This window comes from Colletotrichum fructicola (assembly GCF_000319635.2).
Source record: "Colletotrichum fructicola Nara gc5 chromosome Unknown KSG_Nara_v1_contig12, whole genome shotgun sequence".
NCBI lineage: Eukaryota > Fungi > Ascomycota > Sordariomycetes > Glomerellales > Glomerellaceae > Colletotrichum > Colletotrichum fructicola.
This window is the reverse complement of record NW_027094062.1, coordinates 91,731-114,060: the sequence shown is the minus strand read 5'-3', so window position 1 is coordinate 114,060 and position 22,330 is coordinate 91,731. Positions and strand designations below refer to the sequence as shown.

Sequence of the window (22,330 nt, the reverse complement as noted above, 5' to 3'; positions counted from 1 at the left end):
GGATAGCAGGTAGGAAGGCCCTAAGGGTGCCTGCCTACCACGCCTACCAAGCCTACTATGACTAATATGGACCTGCTGCCCCTCCTTAGGCTAGAGGTGCCACACCTAAGGTAGACTCATGGCTCAAGCTGCAGAAGTTCCCGCTGATTCTCAGGTTCGAAATCAGTGTGTGGCCAACGGAATTTAGGTACGCTGCTATCGCCACTACCACCACCACCCGCATCGCCGCAGCCTTTGTCAACGCCATCCTCCCGTCACCCCAGCCAGCGCCATCTCCCGTCCCGCCAAGCTGGCTGAATGAGAAATTTAATCAACCAGCCAATCTAGAATCGACTTGTTCCGTTTCGATTGCCGTTAGATTGCGGGTCAAAAAGCCCGCACAAGACCAGGCGTTTAGTGGCCAAGACCCATGCGCTCCCCTCAAACCCAATCATGAGGTTTCCCAGCGGCGTTGGAGAACAAAAAGTAACACCCAGCTGAATTAAAAGCAAGCCAGATTCTTCTTGTGCTTTGTCGATAGACCCTTAGGCGGCCGTCTCGGATTTCCATGCTCGAAATCAAGCGTTTTCTGCGGAGCAAGATCTGTCGTCATCGCGCATAGAAGGAAGCGCCGGGAACATCGGCTTCCATCGTGGTGTCGTCAATCTGGCCGAGCTAAATTTTGATGGTTCGTACCGCGGCCAATCTCCCATTCGCTTGCTATTCCTTTAGTCTGACTCTTCACGCCTCAACGTATTCAGAGAACGAAAACCAATACTACCCTCGACCTTGCCAGCCCGATATGTGCAAATAGGTCGACTTCTGCCTCTGCATCCATCCCTCCCGGCTACGCTACTGAAGCCATTGAAATAATGGTCCCGCAGCAAAAGTTTCCGCCGAGGGCGACATCCTGAAGGCAAATATCATCGACCTCGTCATCGAAATGAATCTCCAGGACAACGCGTCCGTCGCGGAGGCGCCCAGAGTTTCGCTAAATAAAAGCTGGGATGCAGATTAGCTGAACTAGAGAGAGACTCCCAGATGCGCTCCTAGCCAAGGGAAGACACAAAGTACAACCTTGTAGCTATGGCTTTTGAAAGGCTTCATTTTGCTTTGGGTGCGGTGATCTAGGTTCGGCGAGCCATTCCCCGATGCTGGTTTGTGCACCTGTCAGAACTGAGTCGCGGCTTTCCGTCAATGCTATCGATGCCGTCGCTTAAGGTTTCTGCTAGGTGGAGTCGCTGCCATTTGTCACTGCTAGTGGAGTCGCTGTCATCTGTTACTGCTAGTGGAGTCGCTGCTATCTGTCACTGCCAGTGGAGTCGCTGCCTTCTATCACTGCTAGTGGAGTCGCTGCTAGTCCTTATTACCACGACCACCTCGCGCTCCCATAAAGAAAATAAAGAAAAGTCTTTATCGCGAGGTCCTATTACTAATATCCACCACCACCACCAAGACATGTGCGTTGAATTTTTTTTTAGTGGTCATCTGAAGAAGCCATCCGATTTCTTTTGGCTTCCAGAGGTGCATATGCTAGTGACAAAGAGACGGAGGCTCCCTGTTACAAAGTGGCGTCAGATGAACTGGACTCCCTGCCATCTGTCGCCGCCACTACAGTCGCGAACGTCCCCGGGCCAGTGTGCCAGGAGAGACTTCGCATTTCGCCTACTAAAAATGAAGAGTCCAAACCAGTCAGAAGGTTCGTACCTCATAGGGCTGTGCGGGAAGGGACGGAATAGCAGTTGCTGAAAACCGTCAGTTTGTTGGATCGGCAGGTAGTTGAGAATCAGCAGGAGGTAAAATCAGCAGCTTGTAAACGGCAGTTGCTGAAAACCCACTCCACTACAAGGTCCGCTTGCCCTGCCCTGTCTGGGGTGCGCCTGTATTATGTTTCTGCGATTGCGCTTTGATTGGAACACCTTACCCAGAGCACCTTTCGAATTTATCCAGCCAAGGCAGTTATCGCCAGCCAGACCTGATAGTTCGGGGTTCAAATCACCATTGACGGTACAAATTGCGCGGCGGAGTCTTGGCTTCTGGTCGGGGGCGGAGGGCTTGGAGGTTATCCTCCGCAATACCAGGAACGCGGCGGCGACAGTGCCCTCGCTTCAATTGGGGGGGGGTTTTCAGCGGCCTCCATGATCCAGCAAACATCTGCCTCGCTTTAATGCATACGAGCGGGTTGCCTGGCGAAGCGTGAATGGAATCGGAAAGGAAAGCAATAGCGCCGCAGCTGAGAGGACGGCTGAGAGTCTGGGGAGGCCTAACGCCCAACGAACACAAGATCCGCATCGAAGGTTCACTGTGAAAAGAAGGCCGTAGCGCCAGTGGAGGCGGGCGATGCGCGGTGCAACGTGCTGCCCGAAAGCGGGAAATGGGCATGTGTTAATTGGTTGTCGAATCGAAATAGGGGAATCTGGATAGCAAGTTGCAGCACCGTGGCGCAGGCGCGCGGAAGTCGGCGAGCGACAATGTGGCGAGCTGGGGTTGCGGCCGGATGATCCAGGCTGAATTGTCGACGGCAAGTCTGACCCATCACTAGGAGTCGGTGGCGTTCAAGCATGAGAAACAAATTTGAACTAATTCTTATGGATAAGAGGCTCTGAGATAGAGCAGTGATTCAATCAACCTGGTGCGTTTTCTCGCGGCTTGGAAGCTGAGTGGAACGCTGCATCGTCATCTTGCATTGCAGGCGTCAGCCGGGCAAGAGCAGCGATGGATATCACCGAGCTTTTTGAAACAGCAAATCAGAAGGGAGAAGGCACAGCTCCAGCTGGGAAAGAGGTACACCTGCCGACTGAGAAGGCACAGGAGATCCCCTTTGCTGTGATGCTCCCTTGCATTCAGCGATGTGTGGTAAAGTGGCTCTTTGCGGCGACGGCGGTCCTCTTTCTTTCTGACCTTTTCATACTTTCGCATAGCAGGCTACTGTCTCCGCAGAAGAAGAAGCTTGAATTTGGAACCAGTTCGGCAGTATTCAAAGCCTGGGTGCCGAAGTAGGCGCTGGATGTCGGCTCCAACCATTCCGATTTCAAGTAAGATTGGGAGCTCTTAGACTGCGTCCGGATCTTCGAGGAAAATCTCGCTAAATAGGTGGCGGCGGATGGAAAGTTATAGAAATCCTCAATCAATGTTGCCGTCGTCATCGTCATTGTAGTATTCGTCGTTGTCGCTGTGCTTACATGGTTGGACGTCTCTGCAGTGACGTGGGCTGAAGAGTGCACCTGCCACATGGGTTAGGCGCCGGCCGCACCCAGCTGGGCTGATTCGCATAGATCCTGCCTACTTTTTCACACCGACCCACCCAGCTGCACGCCACCCCCACCTCAATCACATATGACTGCCCCTCGTTCTATCGGGCAGTCACTAACAGACCAGGCCGCTCTTTCCCCTATACAACGCCGCAAAGGTGAAAGGAAGGCTGCCTGCCTACCTACCTTACCCGGGTGCTCCAGCACGCCAGCACGGTCCCGGCTTGCTTTCCACCTGATTCTCCTCCCACATCTTCCACATCCTCCTCATTCGTCACACTATTCTCCGAACGGCATCGTCGGATGTTGGCCATCCTACTCCAACTACCTGTCTCCACGCCTCGCGCCCACCCACCATAATAACTCTGTTGCCGACATTTTTACCCGCTTGGCCGGTCTGTTCGTCACTTCTCTTCTCCTTGTCTGCATTTTTAATCGGCTGCCAGGCCCCGCTCCCAGATTCTATCTTTCGACCGTTGGCTTCTGCTCAGCCGACCCTGCCTATCAAGCCACAATGGCGGAGTAAACGAGTCAATCCGACCAAAAGCTTCGGCTCTCGCACTTGTGTATCTCTGACAAAGCTTCGACGCTCCATCGCCACTAACCTCATTGACGGTGATTACAGCAGTGACGGGTTTTCGAGGCTGGTCCACCCGAAAGAAATGATGGTGACAACGCCAAACTTCCACTTTCACAGCGTGCAGAAATCTTCCAAGGGATCTCCTCATCGCAACCAACAAGACGGTACACCCTCGGCCGTTTTCCTACATCTGCTTCTCCAGCTGACGCTTGAAGGTCTGCGCCATGACAAGAGTACCAGGGGAAGCGACCTTGACTTCACCGGCGAAGGGCAGATGTATCTTGCTATTGAAGTAGTCGGCGACGGCCGGCTTTGACTACGGAAGAATGTTTGGGAGCTCGATGGATGGCTACTGCACTGCGCACCGTACGGATCTGTCGGCTTAACGCCGCAGGGAGGCCTCGCGCTTTGGCGTTTGATATGTCATGGCCTCCCCTCGGTTCTAGATAGCCTGGTGTATGATGCTTATGACTAGCGTCTTTTGATCTGTCTGCTAACCCTTTGGAATCCATCGAAGCTGATGATGATGCTCCCGACTCTGAGCCAACACCTTTCCATCCCAGAGGAGCCAGCACAGGCTGAGAAGCATCAGCGCGGCAGGAATATGGCTAGTTTCTCTATTGGAATAGCGCGTTGAATACATTTTGCTCAGTCTTCGACGGTAAGTGGCTTTAGATACTTGCAATGAAGTCGATGCGCTGGCAATCTGACAAGGAAGCCTGATGCCCAAGGTGCATGTGAGTGCTTACACGAGTCAACCGGATAGACAACAATCTCTCTGCCTTCGACGGCTGGCTCGAACTCAACTCATGCTGCTTGGTTCAAAAGTCTGTGTCTACGATAGGTGTCGGTCTCTATTGCATCGAGCCCATGCCGTCTGAGGCTGCTTGATATGGCTATGCCATTGTGGGTCACCATCGATGCTCTCGCTGCGACGAGATTTGCAAACATTCGAGACTGCAAAGTCGCGGGCGCTGATGAAGATAATACCACAGGTCCAGTGTCCATCTCAGGCCTTCCAACAGTCAAATTCGCTCAGACATACAGCACTTAAGCTGCTGGCCTTAGATTGTTGCCTGCATGTCAGCCGCCCGAATGTTGCATGTGGTTGTTGCCCCGTCCAATCTATGTTGGTAGCCTGCCCTGTTTCATCCGGCTTAGACGCATCGGCGAATTTCTCGAAACTAAATCTAGGCGCGGAGGGGTGGAAAAGACAGGTATGCGGTATCTAGATGTGGTCGAGAGGTTGAGGGCAATGCGGGTGCCGTGGCAGCGACAGATGGCAGCGACAGATGGCAGCGATAAATGGCAGTGAGTCTACAAGTAGGGACCTTAAGGGAAAGCATAAATAGTAGCGACTCCACTAGCAGCGACTCTAGTAGCGACTCCACTGGTAGCGACTCCACTGGTAGCGACTCTACTCACAGCTAGCGACTCCATTAGCAGCGATTAATAGCAGCGATTCCACCGACGTGTTGGCTCGGGGCCAGTGGAGATGTCAGACTTTAAGTGTGGATATTGTTGATATTGTTTATAAAATCTATGCTGCGTGCGCGGGAAAAAGTGTGGCTGCGTGAAGTTTCAAGGAAAGTGATGGCGAGCTGATCGGGGTGGTCGAAGGCGGGCTGGTGGAAGAAATGTGAGGTGTGCTCCAGGGCTTGGAGGGCGGGCGGGTATCCTGAGCAGTGGCAGCAGCAGGGCGGTCAGCACCAACCACACCATCGTACCTTTTGGTGATTAGATCTCAACATACCAGCCTTCTCGGCAATGAGCCGATGAACATTGGAAAATGAACGGGCTCTTTGCACTGTGCTGGTTTATTTGTACGGGCTCATGTGTTCTTTTACGGGTACCTCGACGGTCGACCTTGTGGAGGGTATTGGATGTGCGCATGTTGCCAACCAGCCCCCAACCGTCTAACTCGACCAAGAACTTCACGACGACCGATACGTTTCCAACCAGTCTTCAAAGAATGCGGATTGGGCCCCCTTTCCCATCCGTATCGATGCGATAGCTATGCTACTGGCGCATGCCCCTGCCAAAGAGTTACCTTCTTGCTGGACAGATTTAATTGAACGTGGCAGTGGTTGTCGATGGAGATGGTTGGGATCAAATTGCTAGGCACCCACCAGGCATTGGTCTCGCTGTAAGATACGTCCCTTTTAGTGGGTGGGTGCAATGTCATTACCCACTGAAGCTGTGGGTAGCGCACTTCCAGCTACGGGCCTTACCCACGCCCTGGAACCCACACCACCAAACTTCCCACGCCAAACGCCTGTCTGGCACTCCAAGGCACCGCGCCCATCGTTTGTATCTGCTGCCGCCTTCGGCTTTGACGCTTGGATATTCGAGAATGGCGAGATCTTGATAGGCAATGAGTCTTTCTTGCGTCTCAAGCGCGACACCTTTTGCTGGAGGAGAAGATCAACCCGTAGGTAGTTGGGCACGGCAGGCACAACGAGAATCTGGATCTCCTTCAGTGCACCTTGAGGGCCTGGATGAGACGTCATGTCGTGGTTTGTAAAGGTCACGCAAGGCAATCACAGGCTGCAGGGCTTTCAGAGTCATCCCCTCCTCAGTCACAATGAAGCCCACCAAGCCCAGCGGCCCCTCTGGCCACCAAGAAACGAGACCGACCCACACCAAAGTACCCTTTCTCGCACCCTTCACTCTGATTTCCACCCCTCTTATGCGTGGCTCCTTTCAAACCCGCCATTATCAACACTCGAAAGCTATTCTGGTCATGTTTGAATTGTAGCGGTACTGCAGGTCATACCAATTTATCCACGGCACAGACATTGCCGTTTCCACCGCTCAACCTCAAGGAGGACGCCAGACAGGCTGACCAGCGAAAACGCAGCAAACGATGTCGGCGCGTGGCTTGTTCAGACGCGGAGGGTGGCTTGTCCTGGTGCGATGGGGTACTGTGCGACCGGACCGGTGGACACATCCACGCGACAGAACGGACAGAGGAGACTCGGCAACTTTGGGAGGCAGGTCGGACACACTATGTGACCTATCACCATCGCAGTCAGCACAGGCATGCATCCGATGTACAGGATATCCACAAGACTCACCGCACTCGAAAACCAAAAGGTGCAGCGCCGGCTCTTCTTCGCAAAGGGGACATTCTGGAGACTGAGGCGGGTAGGCCAGGATGCAACGTTGGCTTTTATGGCAGCACTTGGCGCCCCGGGCGCAGGCCCCACATGCCATCTGCCAGTGAGCCAACGGTCAGCATTGCAATGGTGCGTGGCGAGAATGAGGTCTTGCTCACATGGGAACACTCGGTAAAAAGATACTTCTTCTCGACAGAGCTGCTGCAGAGGCATCCGCCACCCGCCATGGTACGGGACATTCCTGAGTGGGACAGAGTATAAAGGCTGCTGGGTCCCGGACTGGGCCGAATGGCGCGTGAAGAAAGGAACTCTACCTCATCCTCCTCATCATTCTGTCGGGCGTCTGCAGCTTGATTGGCACTGGAAGAGGGCAATCGCCGCCAACTGATGATATGGACGTCGTCATTATCGTCGTCGGCCTCACGGCCTGGGCCTTCAGCGGGTCTGTTGGCGTTGTTGGACATGATGCAAGGCGCGCGCGCTTTTGGGACTTTCGAAAAATTCAATTTGAAATGCGGCTTCGGAACTCAGAAGCCAGTAATAGAAAACCGGAAGCCACCGAAGCGGACGTCGACGGCGTAGGTTGCAATCTTTCAATCCAAAGGCAAACGGCGTCAAAGCAAACGACAAAAAACGAGGTTGCTCCAGGCAGTGTCGCGCTAACCAGATTCGGATGGTGCCATCTGATCTGATCTGATCTATGAAAATCTCATCGGCCCGGCCCGAAGGAATTCTCCGAACCTGTGTGCGTCTGACAAGGCACGTACCGACGCACCACCGGGCCCGTCGCCCACCACAAGGTGCCAATCACACACGTTGGCTTTCTGACTGCCTGACCTGCATGTCCCAACTTCAAGGGCAAAATCGGCACGTACCGACAAGCCGCAGGCTTTCGCAGCATTGGCAGTTGCAGCCCCTTCCGCTGCGCTCCATACCTGTATTCCGCCCTGAAATCCGCGTCCTGCCCTGCTGAAAAATCGGCACCGAGCCACCAAAATGGAGCAACAAAGTCCACTCTTGATTGACACCTACAAAGACAAATGACAAGCGGCCAGAACCAGCTTGCAAGGGGGGCTGGCATCAGAATTTACTAATCAATAGACTGACAAGCGTACACAAAATGGCTCTGAAAGCTCCTCGAATAGCGAGGCTGTGTCGCAGGGACTCATCCACCAGAGACCTCACGTTCTAGTGGACCAGAGGGGTGCGCGAAGTACGTGTGAAACTTCGAAAAGTCGATTTCAAGGTCTCACCACCCGTTTACCGTCTGTTCCGATTCGTGTATCAACTCCATGGCGGACGCCGTTCTCATGCGCTGCCCCAAACGGGCGTGCTCCGGGGGAGGAGTGTCTTCATCCGAAACAAGAAAAGCCAGAGGTAGAGAAAGAAGAAAACTCAAAGCAGACGTAGATGAAGCCATTTCGAGCAACGAAGCCCACATCATTAATCTGGACTTCATGGATCGTGATTCAATGTGGCTTGCATTCGACTAGTCCCGATTTGAGACTCTCAGCCAGATGAATTCTTCAACACCTTCTACTCGGCGAAGGGCATTGCGAAAGTCGTGCATCCGCTCCAAACCTGTAGCAAGTGCCACCCCCAAAAGCATCTCGCATCTCTCAGACACGTATTTGGCAAAGCGGCTGAAGGAGTTCATCTCGAGGCTAGGTCTCCTCGAAGCTCTGACGATTCAGCTCGTTGAGACTGGAGGTGATACCCCCCTTGGCCCCTTGAGTCTTTTTCTGGTGGCATGAGGGTTTGTGCTACGAGTAAATGTATTATATGGACGGTCGGCTGTCGCTCTTCTCTACATTTACTGTCTCTCTCTGTGGTGTTTGAAACCGTCTGAACACGCATGCTGTGACTGGTAGCAATTGGCCCGCACAAAGTTACCTTCGCATCTCAAACGCGTGTTATCAGGTACTTCATGGCATTGACGCACCCCAGGAAGCAAAACAGTCAGTTTCTGGCAATCATAGAGCTTTTTCTGGCAAATCTCAGCTGAGTTAGCTCACTTCATGCGCGATGCTGCGCAATGTGCTGCACCACAGTAGCTTGCTTGTCTCTGAAGAGCGAGGTGACCTGCCTTGTTTGTAGCGATTTGGAAACTGAATGACGAGGGAGAGACGGTGAATGAATGCTCTGAGCATCAGAGCGAAAGCTACTTCTGAAGGGTCCATGTCCCCAAGCCACTTTGCGCAGCTAATATCATGTTTAGCGCTGATTCTTTGGCCATGATCTTGACAACAAGGTTGGTGAGGTTGCGCAATGCTGACTCCAAAGCAGCCTTGGTCTCACCCCTTGTTTGGATTGAGATTTCTTCGCCGCTGTCGGTCGCCGTACACGAACTACCCATTAAAGCTTGCTGTAATAAACAGGATGGCACAGGCTGCCTGAAACTTATTGCCATCATCTTTCCTCCAATATCCCGACCGTCTTTGTTCGGTTTCCCAACGCCAGAATCCCAAGTTTCCCTCCAACACACCTTAGTCCTAGATGCCTGATGGCAGGCACAGAGATAACATGACTCCTCCTGACTCCGCCGGCATGCCCAAGATGAAGAAGACCGTATCTCAAGTCTCTTGTATCCAACCGCTTGCCTGTTTCCCCTGCATCAAGCGGGACCAAGGTGAGTCCAAGCATGCACAGTTTCATGCCACAACCAGCGTCCGTCACTTTAACTCGTGCTGTATGAGGCTGAGCTTTGCGGTAAAGTGCACCGAAACCAAGCCCAGCACAGCCCCTACGAGGAAGCTGCCCCGATGCAGATAACATCATCATCATAAGCAATACTTCTGCTCGAAACCAACATAGACTGGAACAACTCATGGTCAACAACCCGTACAGATAGGGGAAAAGCCCGACGCAAAGAAATAGATTGCGAGAGTAACCCACGTGCAAAGATGCGAGAGCGTAAATGAGTTAGTGGACAAGGACTCTGTAATATTAAACACAAAATAATGTTGCTTACTTGCTCGCTTGTGTTGTGGGATCTCCGGTTGCTTCGGCCGGGCAAACGGGCGGATCGAGCCAAGACCGACTTCACGCCGTGTTGCCAAGAACCAGAGCGTGCCAATCGTCATCAAGACAGGCTGAATGTCCAGTCATTTCTGAGACCATTTCTTGCAGGCATGCTTCTGCATCTGTTGTACAACGTGGCACATTCATTTCGGGCGGTGTCAGTGGGAACACTTTTTCGCGAGCAGACATCATCACGGAGCCCATCACGGAACAGCCAGCATTCACGTCGCATCGCGGGGCCAAGGGAGTTGCAGCTAGCCATGCATGCTGGTCCTCTCCCACGCATCCCTGTCCGAAACGAGCGCCGATACCACGCAACTTGAGCCAACGCGGTGCCGCTGCTCAACGATAGCCTCGACTCCATGAGCCGGCATCTGAGGACTTGCCAGAGCGGCGGCTGCGTCTCGTCAGACCTGGCAGTCACTGGTGAAAAAAGTATCGGTGATCCATGGGTGCGTTGCGATTCTGGTTCATTCATTCTGTTCCACCTGGCTACGAATTCCTGAGACTAAACCATCTTGATACATTGGCAATGCCCTGTCACCCTTGTCGTAAAGTGCAACGTGTGGTGCGCAGCTCCCGTCCTCGTGCCAGCACCTCGACAAACTATTTCGGCGTGCTGAAAAACGCGGTGGGCCAGGAACGGTCAATTGAGCCTTCTTGGGACTTCTTGGTAGCATGGTAGGTCTCGGGATCGAAATCGTAGATTGGTGCCCCGAGGCGACGAAGGGAGTGAATGACCTGGAGCCGTTTCAGCGTGAGATTCCAGTTGGCAGTTGGCCCTCGGAGGGGTGGTGGTCTGGCGAGAACCGCAGGCGGAGGCCAAAGGTGGGAGGAACTCACGTCGTGAATGGTGTTGTTCTTCGCACCGCGGTATTCCACGTATGTGACATAATAGCCACCGGTGATCTGGCACTACGTGAGTCAAGCTAGACATGAAGAACGTTCGTGGTTTGACACGTACAATGGGCGAAGATGGTGATAGTCTTGGCCCCGCGGTACTCAAAATTGCCCGGATAGCCAACTGACACTGCCCGGTTAGCAAAACGCTTCGACATATGTGATGCAGTCACGAATGATCTGGAATAGCGTCAGTCTAGATGGTCATAAAGAACGTTCGTGATTTGGCACGTACACCCGTGAGTCCGATCCTTCAGAGCGGTGCGTGCATGGTCGTAGATTGCTGGACCAGGTCCTCGACACTTGAGTGTCGCGGTGCCACGCCATGATGATCCACGCATTTTGGGGATGCGATGGTTCAGTCCCAAACTTCCAGATCGATGTTGAAGGGCTGGAACAGACCTCGACACCCGTTCGTAGCGTGAAAACGAGGCAGTCCTCCCTGCATCAAGGTTAGAGTGTTTCCCATATGCGGAGCGAGAGGACGCACCCAGATCCAGCGCCAGATATAGGAAGAGGACTGACCTAGGTAGAGCGGAATCGACTTCCAGAAAGGTTGGGGTTTGGAAACACCAACCTTGGAGAAGTTGGTCGAGGCTTCGATGTCGCTCTGTTCCATGTGGGTGTTGGGTCTTGTTGTGAAGTGATCTTGAATGCGTGCCTGATGAGCGTCCTCTGTGGAACGTGGTCTGGGTGGGAGGTAAGTAGCCCTGTGAGGTGTAGTTTGGTCTGCAAATACCTTAGATTGCATCGGCCTCGTAACAATGTCGGCAGCAACCCATTGGCTGCCTCGAAGATCGCTCATGCTGAGCATCCTGATGGAACTGGCTGGCATGGCGGTCGAGGATCGGAAAAGGACTCGTTCCAACGGCGACATCCAGAAGGATGGAGAATTCTGCGGTGCGGACTTCGTGCAAAGAGCCGCCTCGAAATGAACAGCTGAGAGGCGAGATGACGCACTGGAGTTGAGATCGATGCTTTTTTGACGAGAAGAGGGAACCGAGACACGGCGAGGGGTATGTTGGAAATGGTCGTTCAGGCGAGAGGATTTGGTTTTGCAAGGCAAGAATACTCGAGCGAGGGGGATGAGGGAAAGCGACGTGGAAGGGTAGAAAACCCCAACAGAGAAAGGACCATCTCGGCTCTCACATATTTCCCCGTCAGAGTCATGCGGCAGTCATAAAGATGTGCTCGCGGGCGGTAACCTGCCGAAAGTATGAAAAGAAAGTTAGAAGGAAAGAAGGAGAGGGTCAAGGCATCGACGTGGAAGCAAGAGACAACGACCCACGGAGGAAGTAGGGAAAACAGACAACACTTGAAGGCAGCACCTTCCCAGCCCGCCTGGGAAAGTGCGAAGAGGGAAAGCGGGCGGGCCAGTCGCGAAAAGACACAAATCACTTGGAAGGTGCTGCACAAAATTCAATGGTGGCAGCTGGCACCAATTTCTCCTGCCGACTTTTCGTCAGCACTTCTCTCCACTGCCACCCGCACCCACTGTCACCCACCCGTAAGTTCTGCTTCGCATGATGCACCCGCAGCTTGTACAGTGGTGGCTTTGGTAAGGTTGAAGAAGCAGAATTCCCGTCTCGATTCATCTTCTTTTTTGGAGTTTTCGCGTCAGAGAGTATGATTATACGCATCGTGGATTGAATAATTAGGCACCAAAGCAATGACTTCCCCCTCATGTCCGCGGACCAATTCCATCCATCTCCCCAAATACTCAACGCCAGCCACCTCAAGCTTGTCCACATCCACAGCCTTCCGCTATTCTCAAATGCTAGTCCTTCAATCCTCATCAGGCTGTTGAGACGAGCAAGCTGCTCCCCAGGAGGCGCATCTAAAGCTCTGGTCAGCGTCCAGGAACACCGATCCCGATCAGCAACGGCACAAACCTGTTCAGGAAGACCGCAGGAATCGCAGGCATAGACTTTCTGTTCTCGTCCCCTTCATCTTGAGTCTTCTTCGTCGTAAACCGTTGCACTGGAATTGCAACAGTCTCATCGCCTTCTGGCGCATCTGAATCTTTCTTCTTCCTCCGTTTGGGGGCGGCTTTGAGGCTACCAGCAGCCATCCCTCTTTCTGTTTCGCCGGACTCCCATGGGTCTGTTTCTTCCGCCTCTTTGTCAGGGGAACATCGCGAAGCTCGTCCGCAGGAGTTGAATCCGAACGGGGGCTGATTCGTCATGCATTGCTTGTGCCGAGGGGTCTGGAGGGGCTGGTTCTGAGTTTGGGCATCTGCACAAGAGATGGGTCAGAGAAATGGAACTCAAAGGTCTGGAAAGGTGCAAAATACCACCATGTCGTCAGTCCTTGGGGTTGTTAACGAGATTGACGGTGCGTAGTAGTCGAGGGGACTGGGAGGATGTCGTCTGGTTGGGATGGATGGACGGATGAAGTCTGATGGACTGCACCGTTTTATTTAAGCGGCGAGAGATCTTGGCAGAGGGGAGAAGGAAAGCCAATGGACCATGCGACCGATGGCCCAGGACTTGGAGCTTGTTGGGCAAGAGCATGAAACGGCAGAGAGGACCTGAAGAGCTGCGACCTCATGGCTTGGCTGGGCAGGTACAGAAATGCCTGCCTGCCTTTTGAGAACCAGCCAGTCTCACTCAGAAACAGCAAGTACAACACAGCTGCACCTGTACAAGTACCTGCCCAAGTATAAAATTAATGCACAAGTCCAACTGACTCTGATCTGCCGGTCATCTCAACGGCAGTGCCTTCAACCGGACCGCTGATTCAAGAGGCATGCATGATGCGTGCCGTTCTCGCCTTAGCTTATGAACCTTGGAACCTCGTTTCAACCAAGGCCTAGTCCTCAGCGCAAGCTCACAAGCCTCCTCAGCATCGATGCTGCCTTGCTGTCCGACCTTGAGAGGCACATCATCCACATCGAAAGTCGCTGTCGACCTCGCGTAAAAAGGATTCGTTTCAGCCGCCCACGAACTCATACCCAAGGAAGTGCAATCAAACGCCGGGCTAGAGCGTGAGGATGTCTTCACAGCTAGACGCGCCATCACAGCGAACATGATCCCAAAGTTCATGGAAATGTTGGTGTTTCTTAGGGCAGCGTTGGAACGACTTTGCTTCTTTAATCCCTACGGAGGCCTCCCTCAGTGTCCGCCTTCCTCCTTGCCTCAAGCTTATGTCCATATTTTCAAAGATGGTCCAGCGGAAAGTGACCTGCCCCAAGTGCTGGCCGGCAACAACTTCCCGATCATCCGGACTTTCAGGTCACGCCTCCCCCCCCGCCTTCCCTTCCAAACCACCACCTGCTCTTCGTCAAGTGCGCCTTCAGAAAGCCCTGTCTTCTGTCATCGGTCCAGTCTGCCACCCTGAAACTTCCATTTTGCCAGCCCGCGATCACCTCTTTCGGAGGCTATGGTAACTACCCGTCAAAAAAGACTCACAATGAAAGAGAGGCAGAATCCAGCGAGGAGTATGACTTGCGCATAGGCAAGCTGATGAGCAACCAGCCGATACGGATTCCGGTGCCAACGAGACGGGACAACGACCGCAACGCCCAGATTCAGGCCGAGGCTGTCAGGCGGACTGCGATGTTGACATCACAGGTTTCACACGTCCATCCGGGCGAGCCAGCCGATGAGCATCAAGGCCGATGGCGTTAACGTCATCAGCACCAGGACGGTCGCGAACGGCATCATGTCAATCAGCAAGGTGCAGAAACATAGTCAAGGGGGCACAACTCGTCAGGCACCCGCTTGCAACATAATCAGAAGCCACAGAGTAATCCCAATTTGGCTTAGAATACAAATCATCAGTGTCGGAATCAGCAACGGGAAGAGAATATTATGAGTTTCGCAGATAATGGCAACCGAAGACTTGTCGCTAATTGGGCTGGCTGTCAGGTCAGATCGCGCGGGTGGAGTTGTGGAGCGAAACTGTTGATGCCTGCGATGAGGCGAAGCGTGTCCGCGATCACCAGGTGCTCTTGCGTGAATCTGAGTCGGCTGATTTGGCCACAGAGGTAGCTTTGACTTGACTGCTACCTCATATGCAATTTGAATCATGAAGAGAAACGGTCAGAAGACTGGGATGTTATGATAGCAGTGTGGAACAACGGGCGTTTGTTGCAGACGGACCCAGTCGAACATGTGCCCGCACCACTCCCATACAAATTGACGATAAGAAGAGGAATTCGACTAGGATACCTGAAGAACAGACATGGATACAGAGTCAGAAGTTGGGATATGCCATCTCATAAGGTGCCTCGGCGCGATACGTTCAGGGGGAAACTTGCTGCGAACCCCTTGACCGGTTTGATTGGCCGCTCACTCAGGAAGTGGGGTTTGGGGTTGGAAATTCCGGCGTCAGAAGCTTGGGCCAGTGCGACCACCGCAGCTCGTACGTACCTTGGTGATGTCTTGATCTCTCGAAGTCAGAAGGGTATGACTTTCCAGGGTGACACTGGAACGAGCAGTACTTGTATGTTAAGGGAGGCGAGAAAGGTTAGCAAGTGTATGTGCACTCCATTCTGGATGCGAGTTCCTCGTCGATGGCAAATTCGAAAACGTTGTTGATTGTCACTCTCTTGAGAGCAACTCGTCTTTAGCGCCTTGGTGCACTGCTAGCTACCTGGCGGCTTCCACCATGTAGGTACCTGTAGCGATACGTACCTTTCAGTGGGTAGGTGCACTGTAGCTACGCAGCATGCCTGTCGGTAGCGCATTTCTGGCTACCAGTCCACGCCACTGATTGGCCCATGCATAGTGAGGTGGCTTCCAGGTTCTGCCTCCCCACTGAACTTTCAGCGACCACCTGCCGATTCCAAAGCTGAAATCGGCATGTGGCCACTGAGGGCGCCAACCACCCGCCATTGCTGCAGCTTGTAGCCGCCCGGGCAGCCGTCCCTAAAGGTCGCGTCGCGTCACACTAACACGCCACGACTGCAACATCAAATCCATCAACCCGGATGCAAAACCCATTCTTCTTCTCTAACATTACGCTCATTTCCACTGAGTTGCTAGCTTGGCCCATTCATCCTGCCGTTCTCGCTCAAATTAGTTCTTGACTGCGATGCGACGGCGCTCCCACGCTCCCACGCATGACGATGTCGCCGGCTTTCGACACAACGGAGCAACGCCGTACGCCGGAAGCTCAGTTGGTAGCCTGGGATGTATGCAGCCTCCCGAAATGCCAGACTCGACCTCTTTCTCGACAACTGCGCAAATCCCGATCCATGAAGCTGATGCAAGTGCTTCGCGATATCATCCAAGTCAGACGTTGGTTTTGAGTTGGTGGCGCATTTGCCTTACCGTTTGAACACACGACTTCAAGCCACATTACATAAGCAGATTTCCACACGGCAATATCCAAAGACCAACTCCTCTACCCATGATCTAATCCAAGACGAACGAAACACCATTACTCCCCATTCCAGGCATCCCACGCCTTCTTCACAACTCTCTCAAACTCCACCGCCAGCTCCTTCAGCTCCTCCTCCCACCTCATGACATCCGCGCCCGTCGCCCAGCCGCCCTTCTCCCGCGCCTCCTCTTCCACGCCGCGCACCGCCCTCGCCAGCTCGACCAACCCGGGCACAACACCCCTGTTCAACCGTCCCCGCAACTATCTCAATTGCTTCATCTCGGCTCCGGCTGCCTCGCACGCGATCCCCGCCACGGCCCCCTGCGCCTCCACCACAGCCAACACCTCCCCGGTCCTTGTGTCTGCATCTCCATCCCCCACCCCGCGCAGCGCCTTCTCCTTCTTCCCCAGCGCCTTCTTCCACCCGCACGTCGCCTCCACCGGCCCGAACGTCTCCTCCACCTTACCCGGCTCCAGCTGCTCCACGAGGTCTCTGAAGGTGCGCAGCGCGCCGTCAAACACAATTTTCAATCTGCCGATCCGCGCGCAGGCAGCCGAGGCGGGTGTGTTGAGTTTGCCGACGTGGAACCACCTCACCTTCCCCGCGCTCTTTTCCCTCGCGATGTTCCGGGCCGCGCGCTGGTTCGACGACACAGCGCCCAGGGCGGTGCGGACGGCACCCTCAAAAGGCGGCGGACGGCGGGAGTGGGGTGAAGTCTGTTGCGAGGGAGGCCCAGGCGGCGAGGTTCGGGAGGGCGTCGCCGTAGCGTGGAACGGGAGGCGCGGGCGCGATGGGGTAGGACAGAGGCTCCTCGGAGGCTTGGGACGGGCAGAGGTTCTTGAGGGCGAAGTTGGACGCGGCGGAGGCGATGGATACGTCGTGGGTGTCGGTCTGGAGGGTTTGGATGGTGGTGCAGAGGGTGGCGTGGAGAGTGTTGAGGGCGGGGGTGAAGAAGTAGAACAGTCCAAAGGGAATGTAGACGATGCGGAAGGTGAGGAGCCAGGTGAACCATGACCAGAGCCATGAGAGGATTGTGGTGATGACGGTGAAGATGACGTTGGTGACAGTGGTGTTGATTCTGAAGGACGTGGTGGTGGAAATGGGGGTACTAACTTGTGTCTTCTCGCCAGACTTTGACACAGACTCCTGCGGGGGAACATCAGAGGCATCCGACACTTGCCTCTCCTTCGCCTCCTTCGCAGCCCTCTGAGCACGAATTTCCGCCCGGAGCCTCTCCTTGCCAGCCTTGTGTGTCGCAAGCTCCTCCTCCGTCATCATCTTTGCAGCAGCAAGTAAGCAAGCTACCGCCACGCCTCGCCGCACTTCTCCTGGAGAAACGCAATCCGATCGCTCGCGCCGCCAGAGAGTGAAGGCTCGAAGAGGTGGTCGTACACGGTGCGCGTGTCCTCGTCAAAGAGGATGGCCGTGACAAGCGCAGTCACGACGGCGTTGTTGTTATGGATTATGTTGTTCTCGTTCGTATCACGATTGTTGTTATCGGGATTGGAGTTGGAGTTGGAGTTGGAGAAGAAACCCCCGTGAGGAAAGTACTCAATCAACGTGCCCTCGACAGCCAGATAAATCTGGTGCGTGGAGCAGCGCCGGGCGGAGGAAGACTTGGAGCGCGCCGGGGTCGGGGCGCAGGCGGCGGCGATGTGGAGGTATTCGTACAGCGAGGGCGGGCGGTTCGTGGGCACTGCGAAGAGGATTGCGGCGTAGGCGCGGCAGATTCGCGTGACGGTTTCGCTTGCTGTTGGACGGTTAGCTGTGGTTGCCTCGAAAGGGGCAACAGAGGGGGGGAAGTGTCTTACATTTGGTGACAGTCTGTGTTGAAGCGGGCTTCCTGATCTCAATCACGAGGGCGGGGGGCGGTGTCGAGCACCAGGTCCAGCCTTGGTAGAGTGAAAAGAGGACGCAGACGGCGACGAAGATGTTGAAGGGGATGCCGTGGGGGAGCATTGTGGTGATGCAGACTGGAGACGCGGCATGATAGAGGGAGTGATGCGCGCATTTGTACTTGAGCTGAGGGTTGCTCGATGGTTAGCGATAGACAAAGAAGACACGAGACACGGGCCGAAACAACATGCGACCCGAAGAAGCCTCGTCACATTTCAGATCTGGTCAAGGCTTTCTCGTCAGCCTCATCCAGACCGGCAAAACAAGAACAGAAAACCAAGAGGATATATCATCCCCCCTTCCAACCCTCACTTCTCACCCCCGTATCAGCAAATCTTTGCCTTACCATCGATGGGCCGCCACTTGCTCACGCCCAACACCCCCATCCACCTCGCCGAATACCGCGACCACGACCCCCAAACAGACTGGCCCGCCGACGCTCCCCTTCGCAGCACCTTCCGCGTCAATCAACTCGTCACATCGAAACGAAACAGGAAGATGGCCACCGACTACAGCCTGCGCGCGCGGCAGCTCCTGCGCTACGCGGCCGCGGACCCGGCTCAGCCGCATGCCGACACCATCACCAACGAGCACGTGCGCCGCGCGCGTTTCCTGCAACCGCTGTACGACCCTGCCGCAGATGAGGAGGACGAGGAGCGGTGGCCTGCGCAGTGGGCGGAGAGCGTGAAGAGCCTGCGGGGGTTTGTGACGTGTAGGCCGTGGAAAGAAGCTACAGAGGTTCGTTTCCCCCTTTTTCCGTGAAAGACAGAATGCTAATGTTGAACAGGGATATCTCGCCATTGTGGAGGAGGAGAAGGAGGATAAGGCGGGTGAGAAGGATGTCGCAGCCGCAAAGGTTAGTTCTCTCTCACCTTCACAAAGACAACACTGACATATGTCAGGATCAGGAACAGCCGTCGGCGGAAACCGCTCCAGGACCAGAGCAATCTGACAATGAGGCAGCCCAGGCTGCCGCAGACCTGCTGAACCTCAGCGGCTTGGGCTCAGTCCTGAATCTGAGCGGCATGGGCACCGTTGCTCCGCAAACAACGCCCGTCAAGCCCGCGCCCCCTGCTCCCCGTCGCCCGCGCCACATCCAAACGCAAACGCGGCAGACGCCTGCCATGGCATTGACGGGTGGTAGCTCGCGGCTACCCGTGTCTACTACCCTGCTGCCGGGCGCTAGGCCTTTGATGGCAGGCGGTGGCAGAGGTGCTGCGAAACCTTTGACACCGGGCAGAGAAATTGCGACAACTGACCTATATCTCCCCGTGGGAGAGACGGCAGCCACTGTCACTCACCTGTCCCCTCGCTTGGGAGTCACATCCCCTCGCTTGGGAGTCACATCCCCTCGCTTGGGAGTCACAGGCAGAGACACAGCTTATCCTTCCCTGAATCCTGGCCTTGGCCAGACCGTCCAAGGCACTGCCACTTTCGACCCGTTGCCTCGGGTTGGAGAGACGCGCAGAGATACCACCAACTCTTCACCAGCAGGCGGCAGATACACTTCACCTAACCCATTCCCTTCCCTTGGACAGACTGCCCCTGTGCCCGGCGCATTCCCTAGTGTTGGAAACACTGCGACTGTGCCAGGCGCATTTCCAGACTTTGGCGAGACTCAAGACACCCCCGCGGCTTTATTCAGCACCAGCCCCAACATGTTCGGCCCAGGCGGTCGGCAGCGCAACCGCGCAAACGGCCTGGGCCGCAGCCGCAGCGTCTCCCCCAAGGGCGGCAACAACCCTGTCATTGGAGGTGGTTTCACGGAGGAAGAGATGGAGCGGTTCCGGGCGTGGGTGGCGCGGGAAGAGCGCAAGAAGGCCAGAGAGGCTGGTGGAAAGTAGATTGCCGTTTGTGTGTTTGTAACTTGCCGTCATCACCACCAGATGTCAGACCTCGGCTGTCGGTGATCACCACCTCAATCATTTCCGTATTCAATCATTCAATCTCGGTCTCATCTAATCTCGGCTTCATCCGCCCGTCATGTGCCAATCCAACTCCGAAACCGTACCCCCCCCTTCCCTCAGTTCTCACTGCCAGTCAGCTAACGCCCTCCAGCAAGTATGCGGCCGACCCCTGAGGAACCTCAAAGCCTCCCAACACGCGGCACGTCTGGGGCCCGCGCTGCGCTGCGCGCGCGCGATGAACCAGCACATCATCCGTCACTCCCTCAACCTGCGCAGCTGCCACACGCGGCACATGGACGAGGTTGAAGCGGCGATGCACATGGTGCGCCCCGGCCCCGGCGCCAAGCGGTGGAGCGCCGAGTTCGACCGGCTCATGGTGCCGCGGATGAAGGACGCGCTGCAGGGAACATTCAGGGAGCTGGGGAAGGCGGGGGTATGGCGGTATGATGAGGATGGTGAGGTGGTGTATGAGGAGTGGGCGAAGGCGTTTGTGAAGGAGGAGTGGGATGGGGTCAGTTTTTCGAAGGAGGATGCGGAGCGGTTGTTGGCGCTGGATGAGAAGGAGGTTGAGAATGAGAGTGAGAGTGAGAATGGAGATGATGAGGATGAGGATGAGAGAGGCACAGTGCGCCCGGAGGACTCGGTCTCGAATGTTTTCATCCTCACCCCACCGCCTACCCCGATCCGATCGCGAGTTGCGCACTGCGCGCAGCTGCCTCCCGTCGCAGAGGAGGAAGAGGAGGAGGAGCAGGATGACGCTGCCGCGGAGCTTGACGCCCTTGCCGCCGAGTTCGACGCCCTCTCATTCGCCGACCTCCGCAACCTTATGCTCGAAGCAGCCGGCAACTTATTCGATTTCAAGGTGCACCTCGACTTCCTCGAGCATGGCATTGCGCGCGCCGGTGCAGAAGAGCGGGCGGAGGCCGAGGCGATGCGCGACCGGTGTCTGGAGGAGCTACGGGTACTAGAGGGCGCGCTGGACCGTGCCGCGGTGCGGGAGTTGGAGATCCGGGAGGTGGGCGGGGCGAAGGCGCCGCCGATGGGTGCTATTTGGGAGCGGCTGCTTGGAGGAGTGGTGCGCAATGCAAATTGAGATGACAGGAGGGTTCTGGGAGACGCGTGACGGGACAGTGTCTGTGGGCTTCTTTGTTAGGTGTCTCGTGGGTGGTTCTTGTCTCGAAGAGTGAGATTGGATGGGAAGACGTACGGTATGAAAAGCAGCATAAAGGAGCAGAAGTCTGGAAATACGATGTGCTGCGTTTCTGCATCTATTCTGTCTTTTTTGCAGAAGTCTGTCTAAACAGACTCACCTCCACCGTCACCATGCCAGATTCAGACTCCATCACGTCGCGCGAGATGGCCGAGTACCTCGAGAACAAGCGCGAGTTGAGTGAGAGGGACAAGGAATATCTAGCGCTCGATGCCAAGAAGAACCAGGCCACAGCTGCTCGCGAGGGTGCCAATATCAACGCCTACACCAACTGGGCCACCAACATGAACAACAACACCCTCAGCACCACCAACGCCAACGCCAACGCCAACGCCGCCAACAACACCGCCATCAACGCCAATAATGCTGATGACGATGACGACAGACGCTCCGTCCTGTCCTCGCGCATCATGCGCTCCGGCCTCACCAACGTCGGCCAGCTCGTTCGCAAAGCGCCGGGCTTGCAGTCGGCGCAGGACCGTCAGACGGTGGAAGCGGCGATGCGCGACCCGCGGTACCTTGATTCGTGGCGGGGCACTAAGATGGTGCAGCTTCAGCAGCTGCAGCAGCAGCAGTCGCAGCCACAGCAGCGCCAGCCACAGGGCTTCCAGTATCAGCCACGCCCCTCGGTTCCACTTGCTGAGCCACATCAGCCACAGGCCCCGCCACAGCCAGAACATGATGCGGCGTCAGTCCTCCAGCAATACCAGGATCACCAGCACCAGCACCAACAACTGCCACTGCCACTGTATGCTCCGTTCACTTCGCTGCAGGAAATCGACGCCGAACTAGATCGCGTCCTGCAAGAACAAAAGGGCCACCTCTTCGAGGCCGTCGACTGCGAGGTGCGCGTCAAGGTGCTGCACTGGCATCGCCACGCGATGATGGAGCGGGAGGCCAACGCGAACACCGCCAAGAACAATAAAGAGTAGATTGTCGTGTTAGGTCAATTGATTGGATCATATGTTTACGGACTCGTTGCCGTGTATGTCGAGATTTGTGCGCGTCTTTGAGAGTTATGCAGTCCTGAATGCTACTGTTTGCTTTCCTGAGATGTTTGTGGCATGTGTTGATTGCCTCAATTTGTGTGTTTGTCCCGTCGCCGTTTGCATCGTGTTGAAATGAAATGACAGCCGCT

At 55.2% G+C, this 22,330-nt stretch overlaps 5 protein-coding genes across 5 annotated transcripts; 3 read left to right on the top strand and 2 right to left on the bottom strand.

Annotated features, from left to right (window-relative positions):
- Window positions 1–16,860: 16,860 nt before the first annotated feature.
- CGGC5_v017282 (uncharacterized protein) lies at window positions 16,861–17,457 on the bottom strand (the record flags this gene model as incomplete). The annotated part of the gene is made up of 1 exon (XM_032027692.1): window positions 16,861–17,457. One exon carries the CDS (start codon window positions 17,455–17,457, stop codon window positions 16,861–16,863), a length of 597 nt encoding a protein of 198 aa, XP_031875963.1.
- Window positions 17,458–17,480: 23 nt separating this feature from the next.
- Window positions 17,481–18,138, bottom strand: CGGC5_v017281 (uncharacterized protein; the record flags this gene model as incomplete). Its single annotated transcript, XM_032027690.1, has 2 exons — window positions 17,481–17,929; window positions 17,991–18,138. 2 exons carry the CDS (start codon window positions 18,136–18,138, stop codon window positions 17,481–17,483), a joined length of 597 nt encoding a protein of 198 aa, XP_031875958.1.
- Window positions 18,139–18,426: 288 nt separating this feature from the next.
- CGGC5_v017280 (uncharacterized protein) lies at window positions 18,427–19,919 on the top strand (the record flags this gene model as incomplete). The annotated part of the gene is made up of 3 exons (XM_032027689.1): window positions 18,427–18,813; window positions 18,863–18,931; window positions 18,978–19,919. The coding sequence occupies 3 exons, from the start codon at window positions 18,427–18,429 to the stop codon at window positions 19,917–19,919; spliced, it is 1,398 nt and encodes a 465-aa protein (XP_031875960.1).
- A 139-nt stretch (window positions 19,920–20,058) lies between these two features.
- On the top strand, window positions 20,059–21,075 carry CGGC5_v017279 (uncharacterized protein; the record flags this gene model as incomplete). The annotated part of the gene is made up of 2 exons (XM_066153879.1): window positions 20,059–20,082; window positions 20,134–21,075. 2 exons carry the CDS (start codon window positions 20,059–20,061, stop codon window positions 21,073–21,075), a joined length of 966 nt encoding a protein of 321 aa, XP_066006735.1.
- A 230-nt stretch (window positions 21,076–21,305) lies between these two features.
- On the top strand, window positions 21,306–22,124 carry CGGC5_v017278 (uncharacterized protein; the record flags this gene model as incomplete). Its single annotated transcript, XM_032027686.1, has 1 exon — window positions 21,306–22,124. One exon carries the CDS (start codon window positions 21,306–21,308, stop codon window positions 22,122–22,124), a length of 819 nt encoding a protein of 272 aa, XP_031875956.1.
- Window positions 22,125–22,330: the final 206 nt, after the last annotated feature.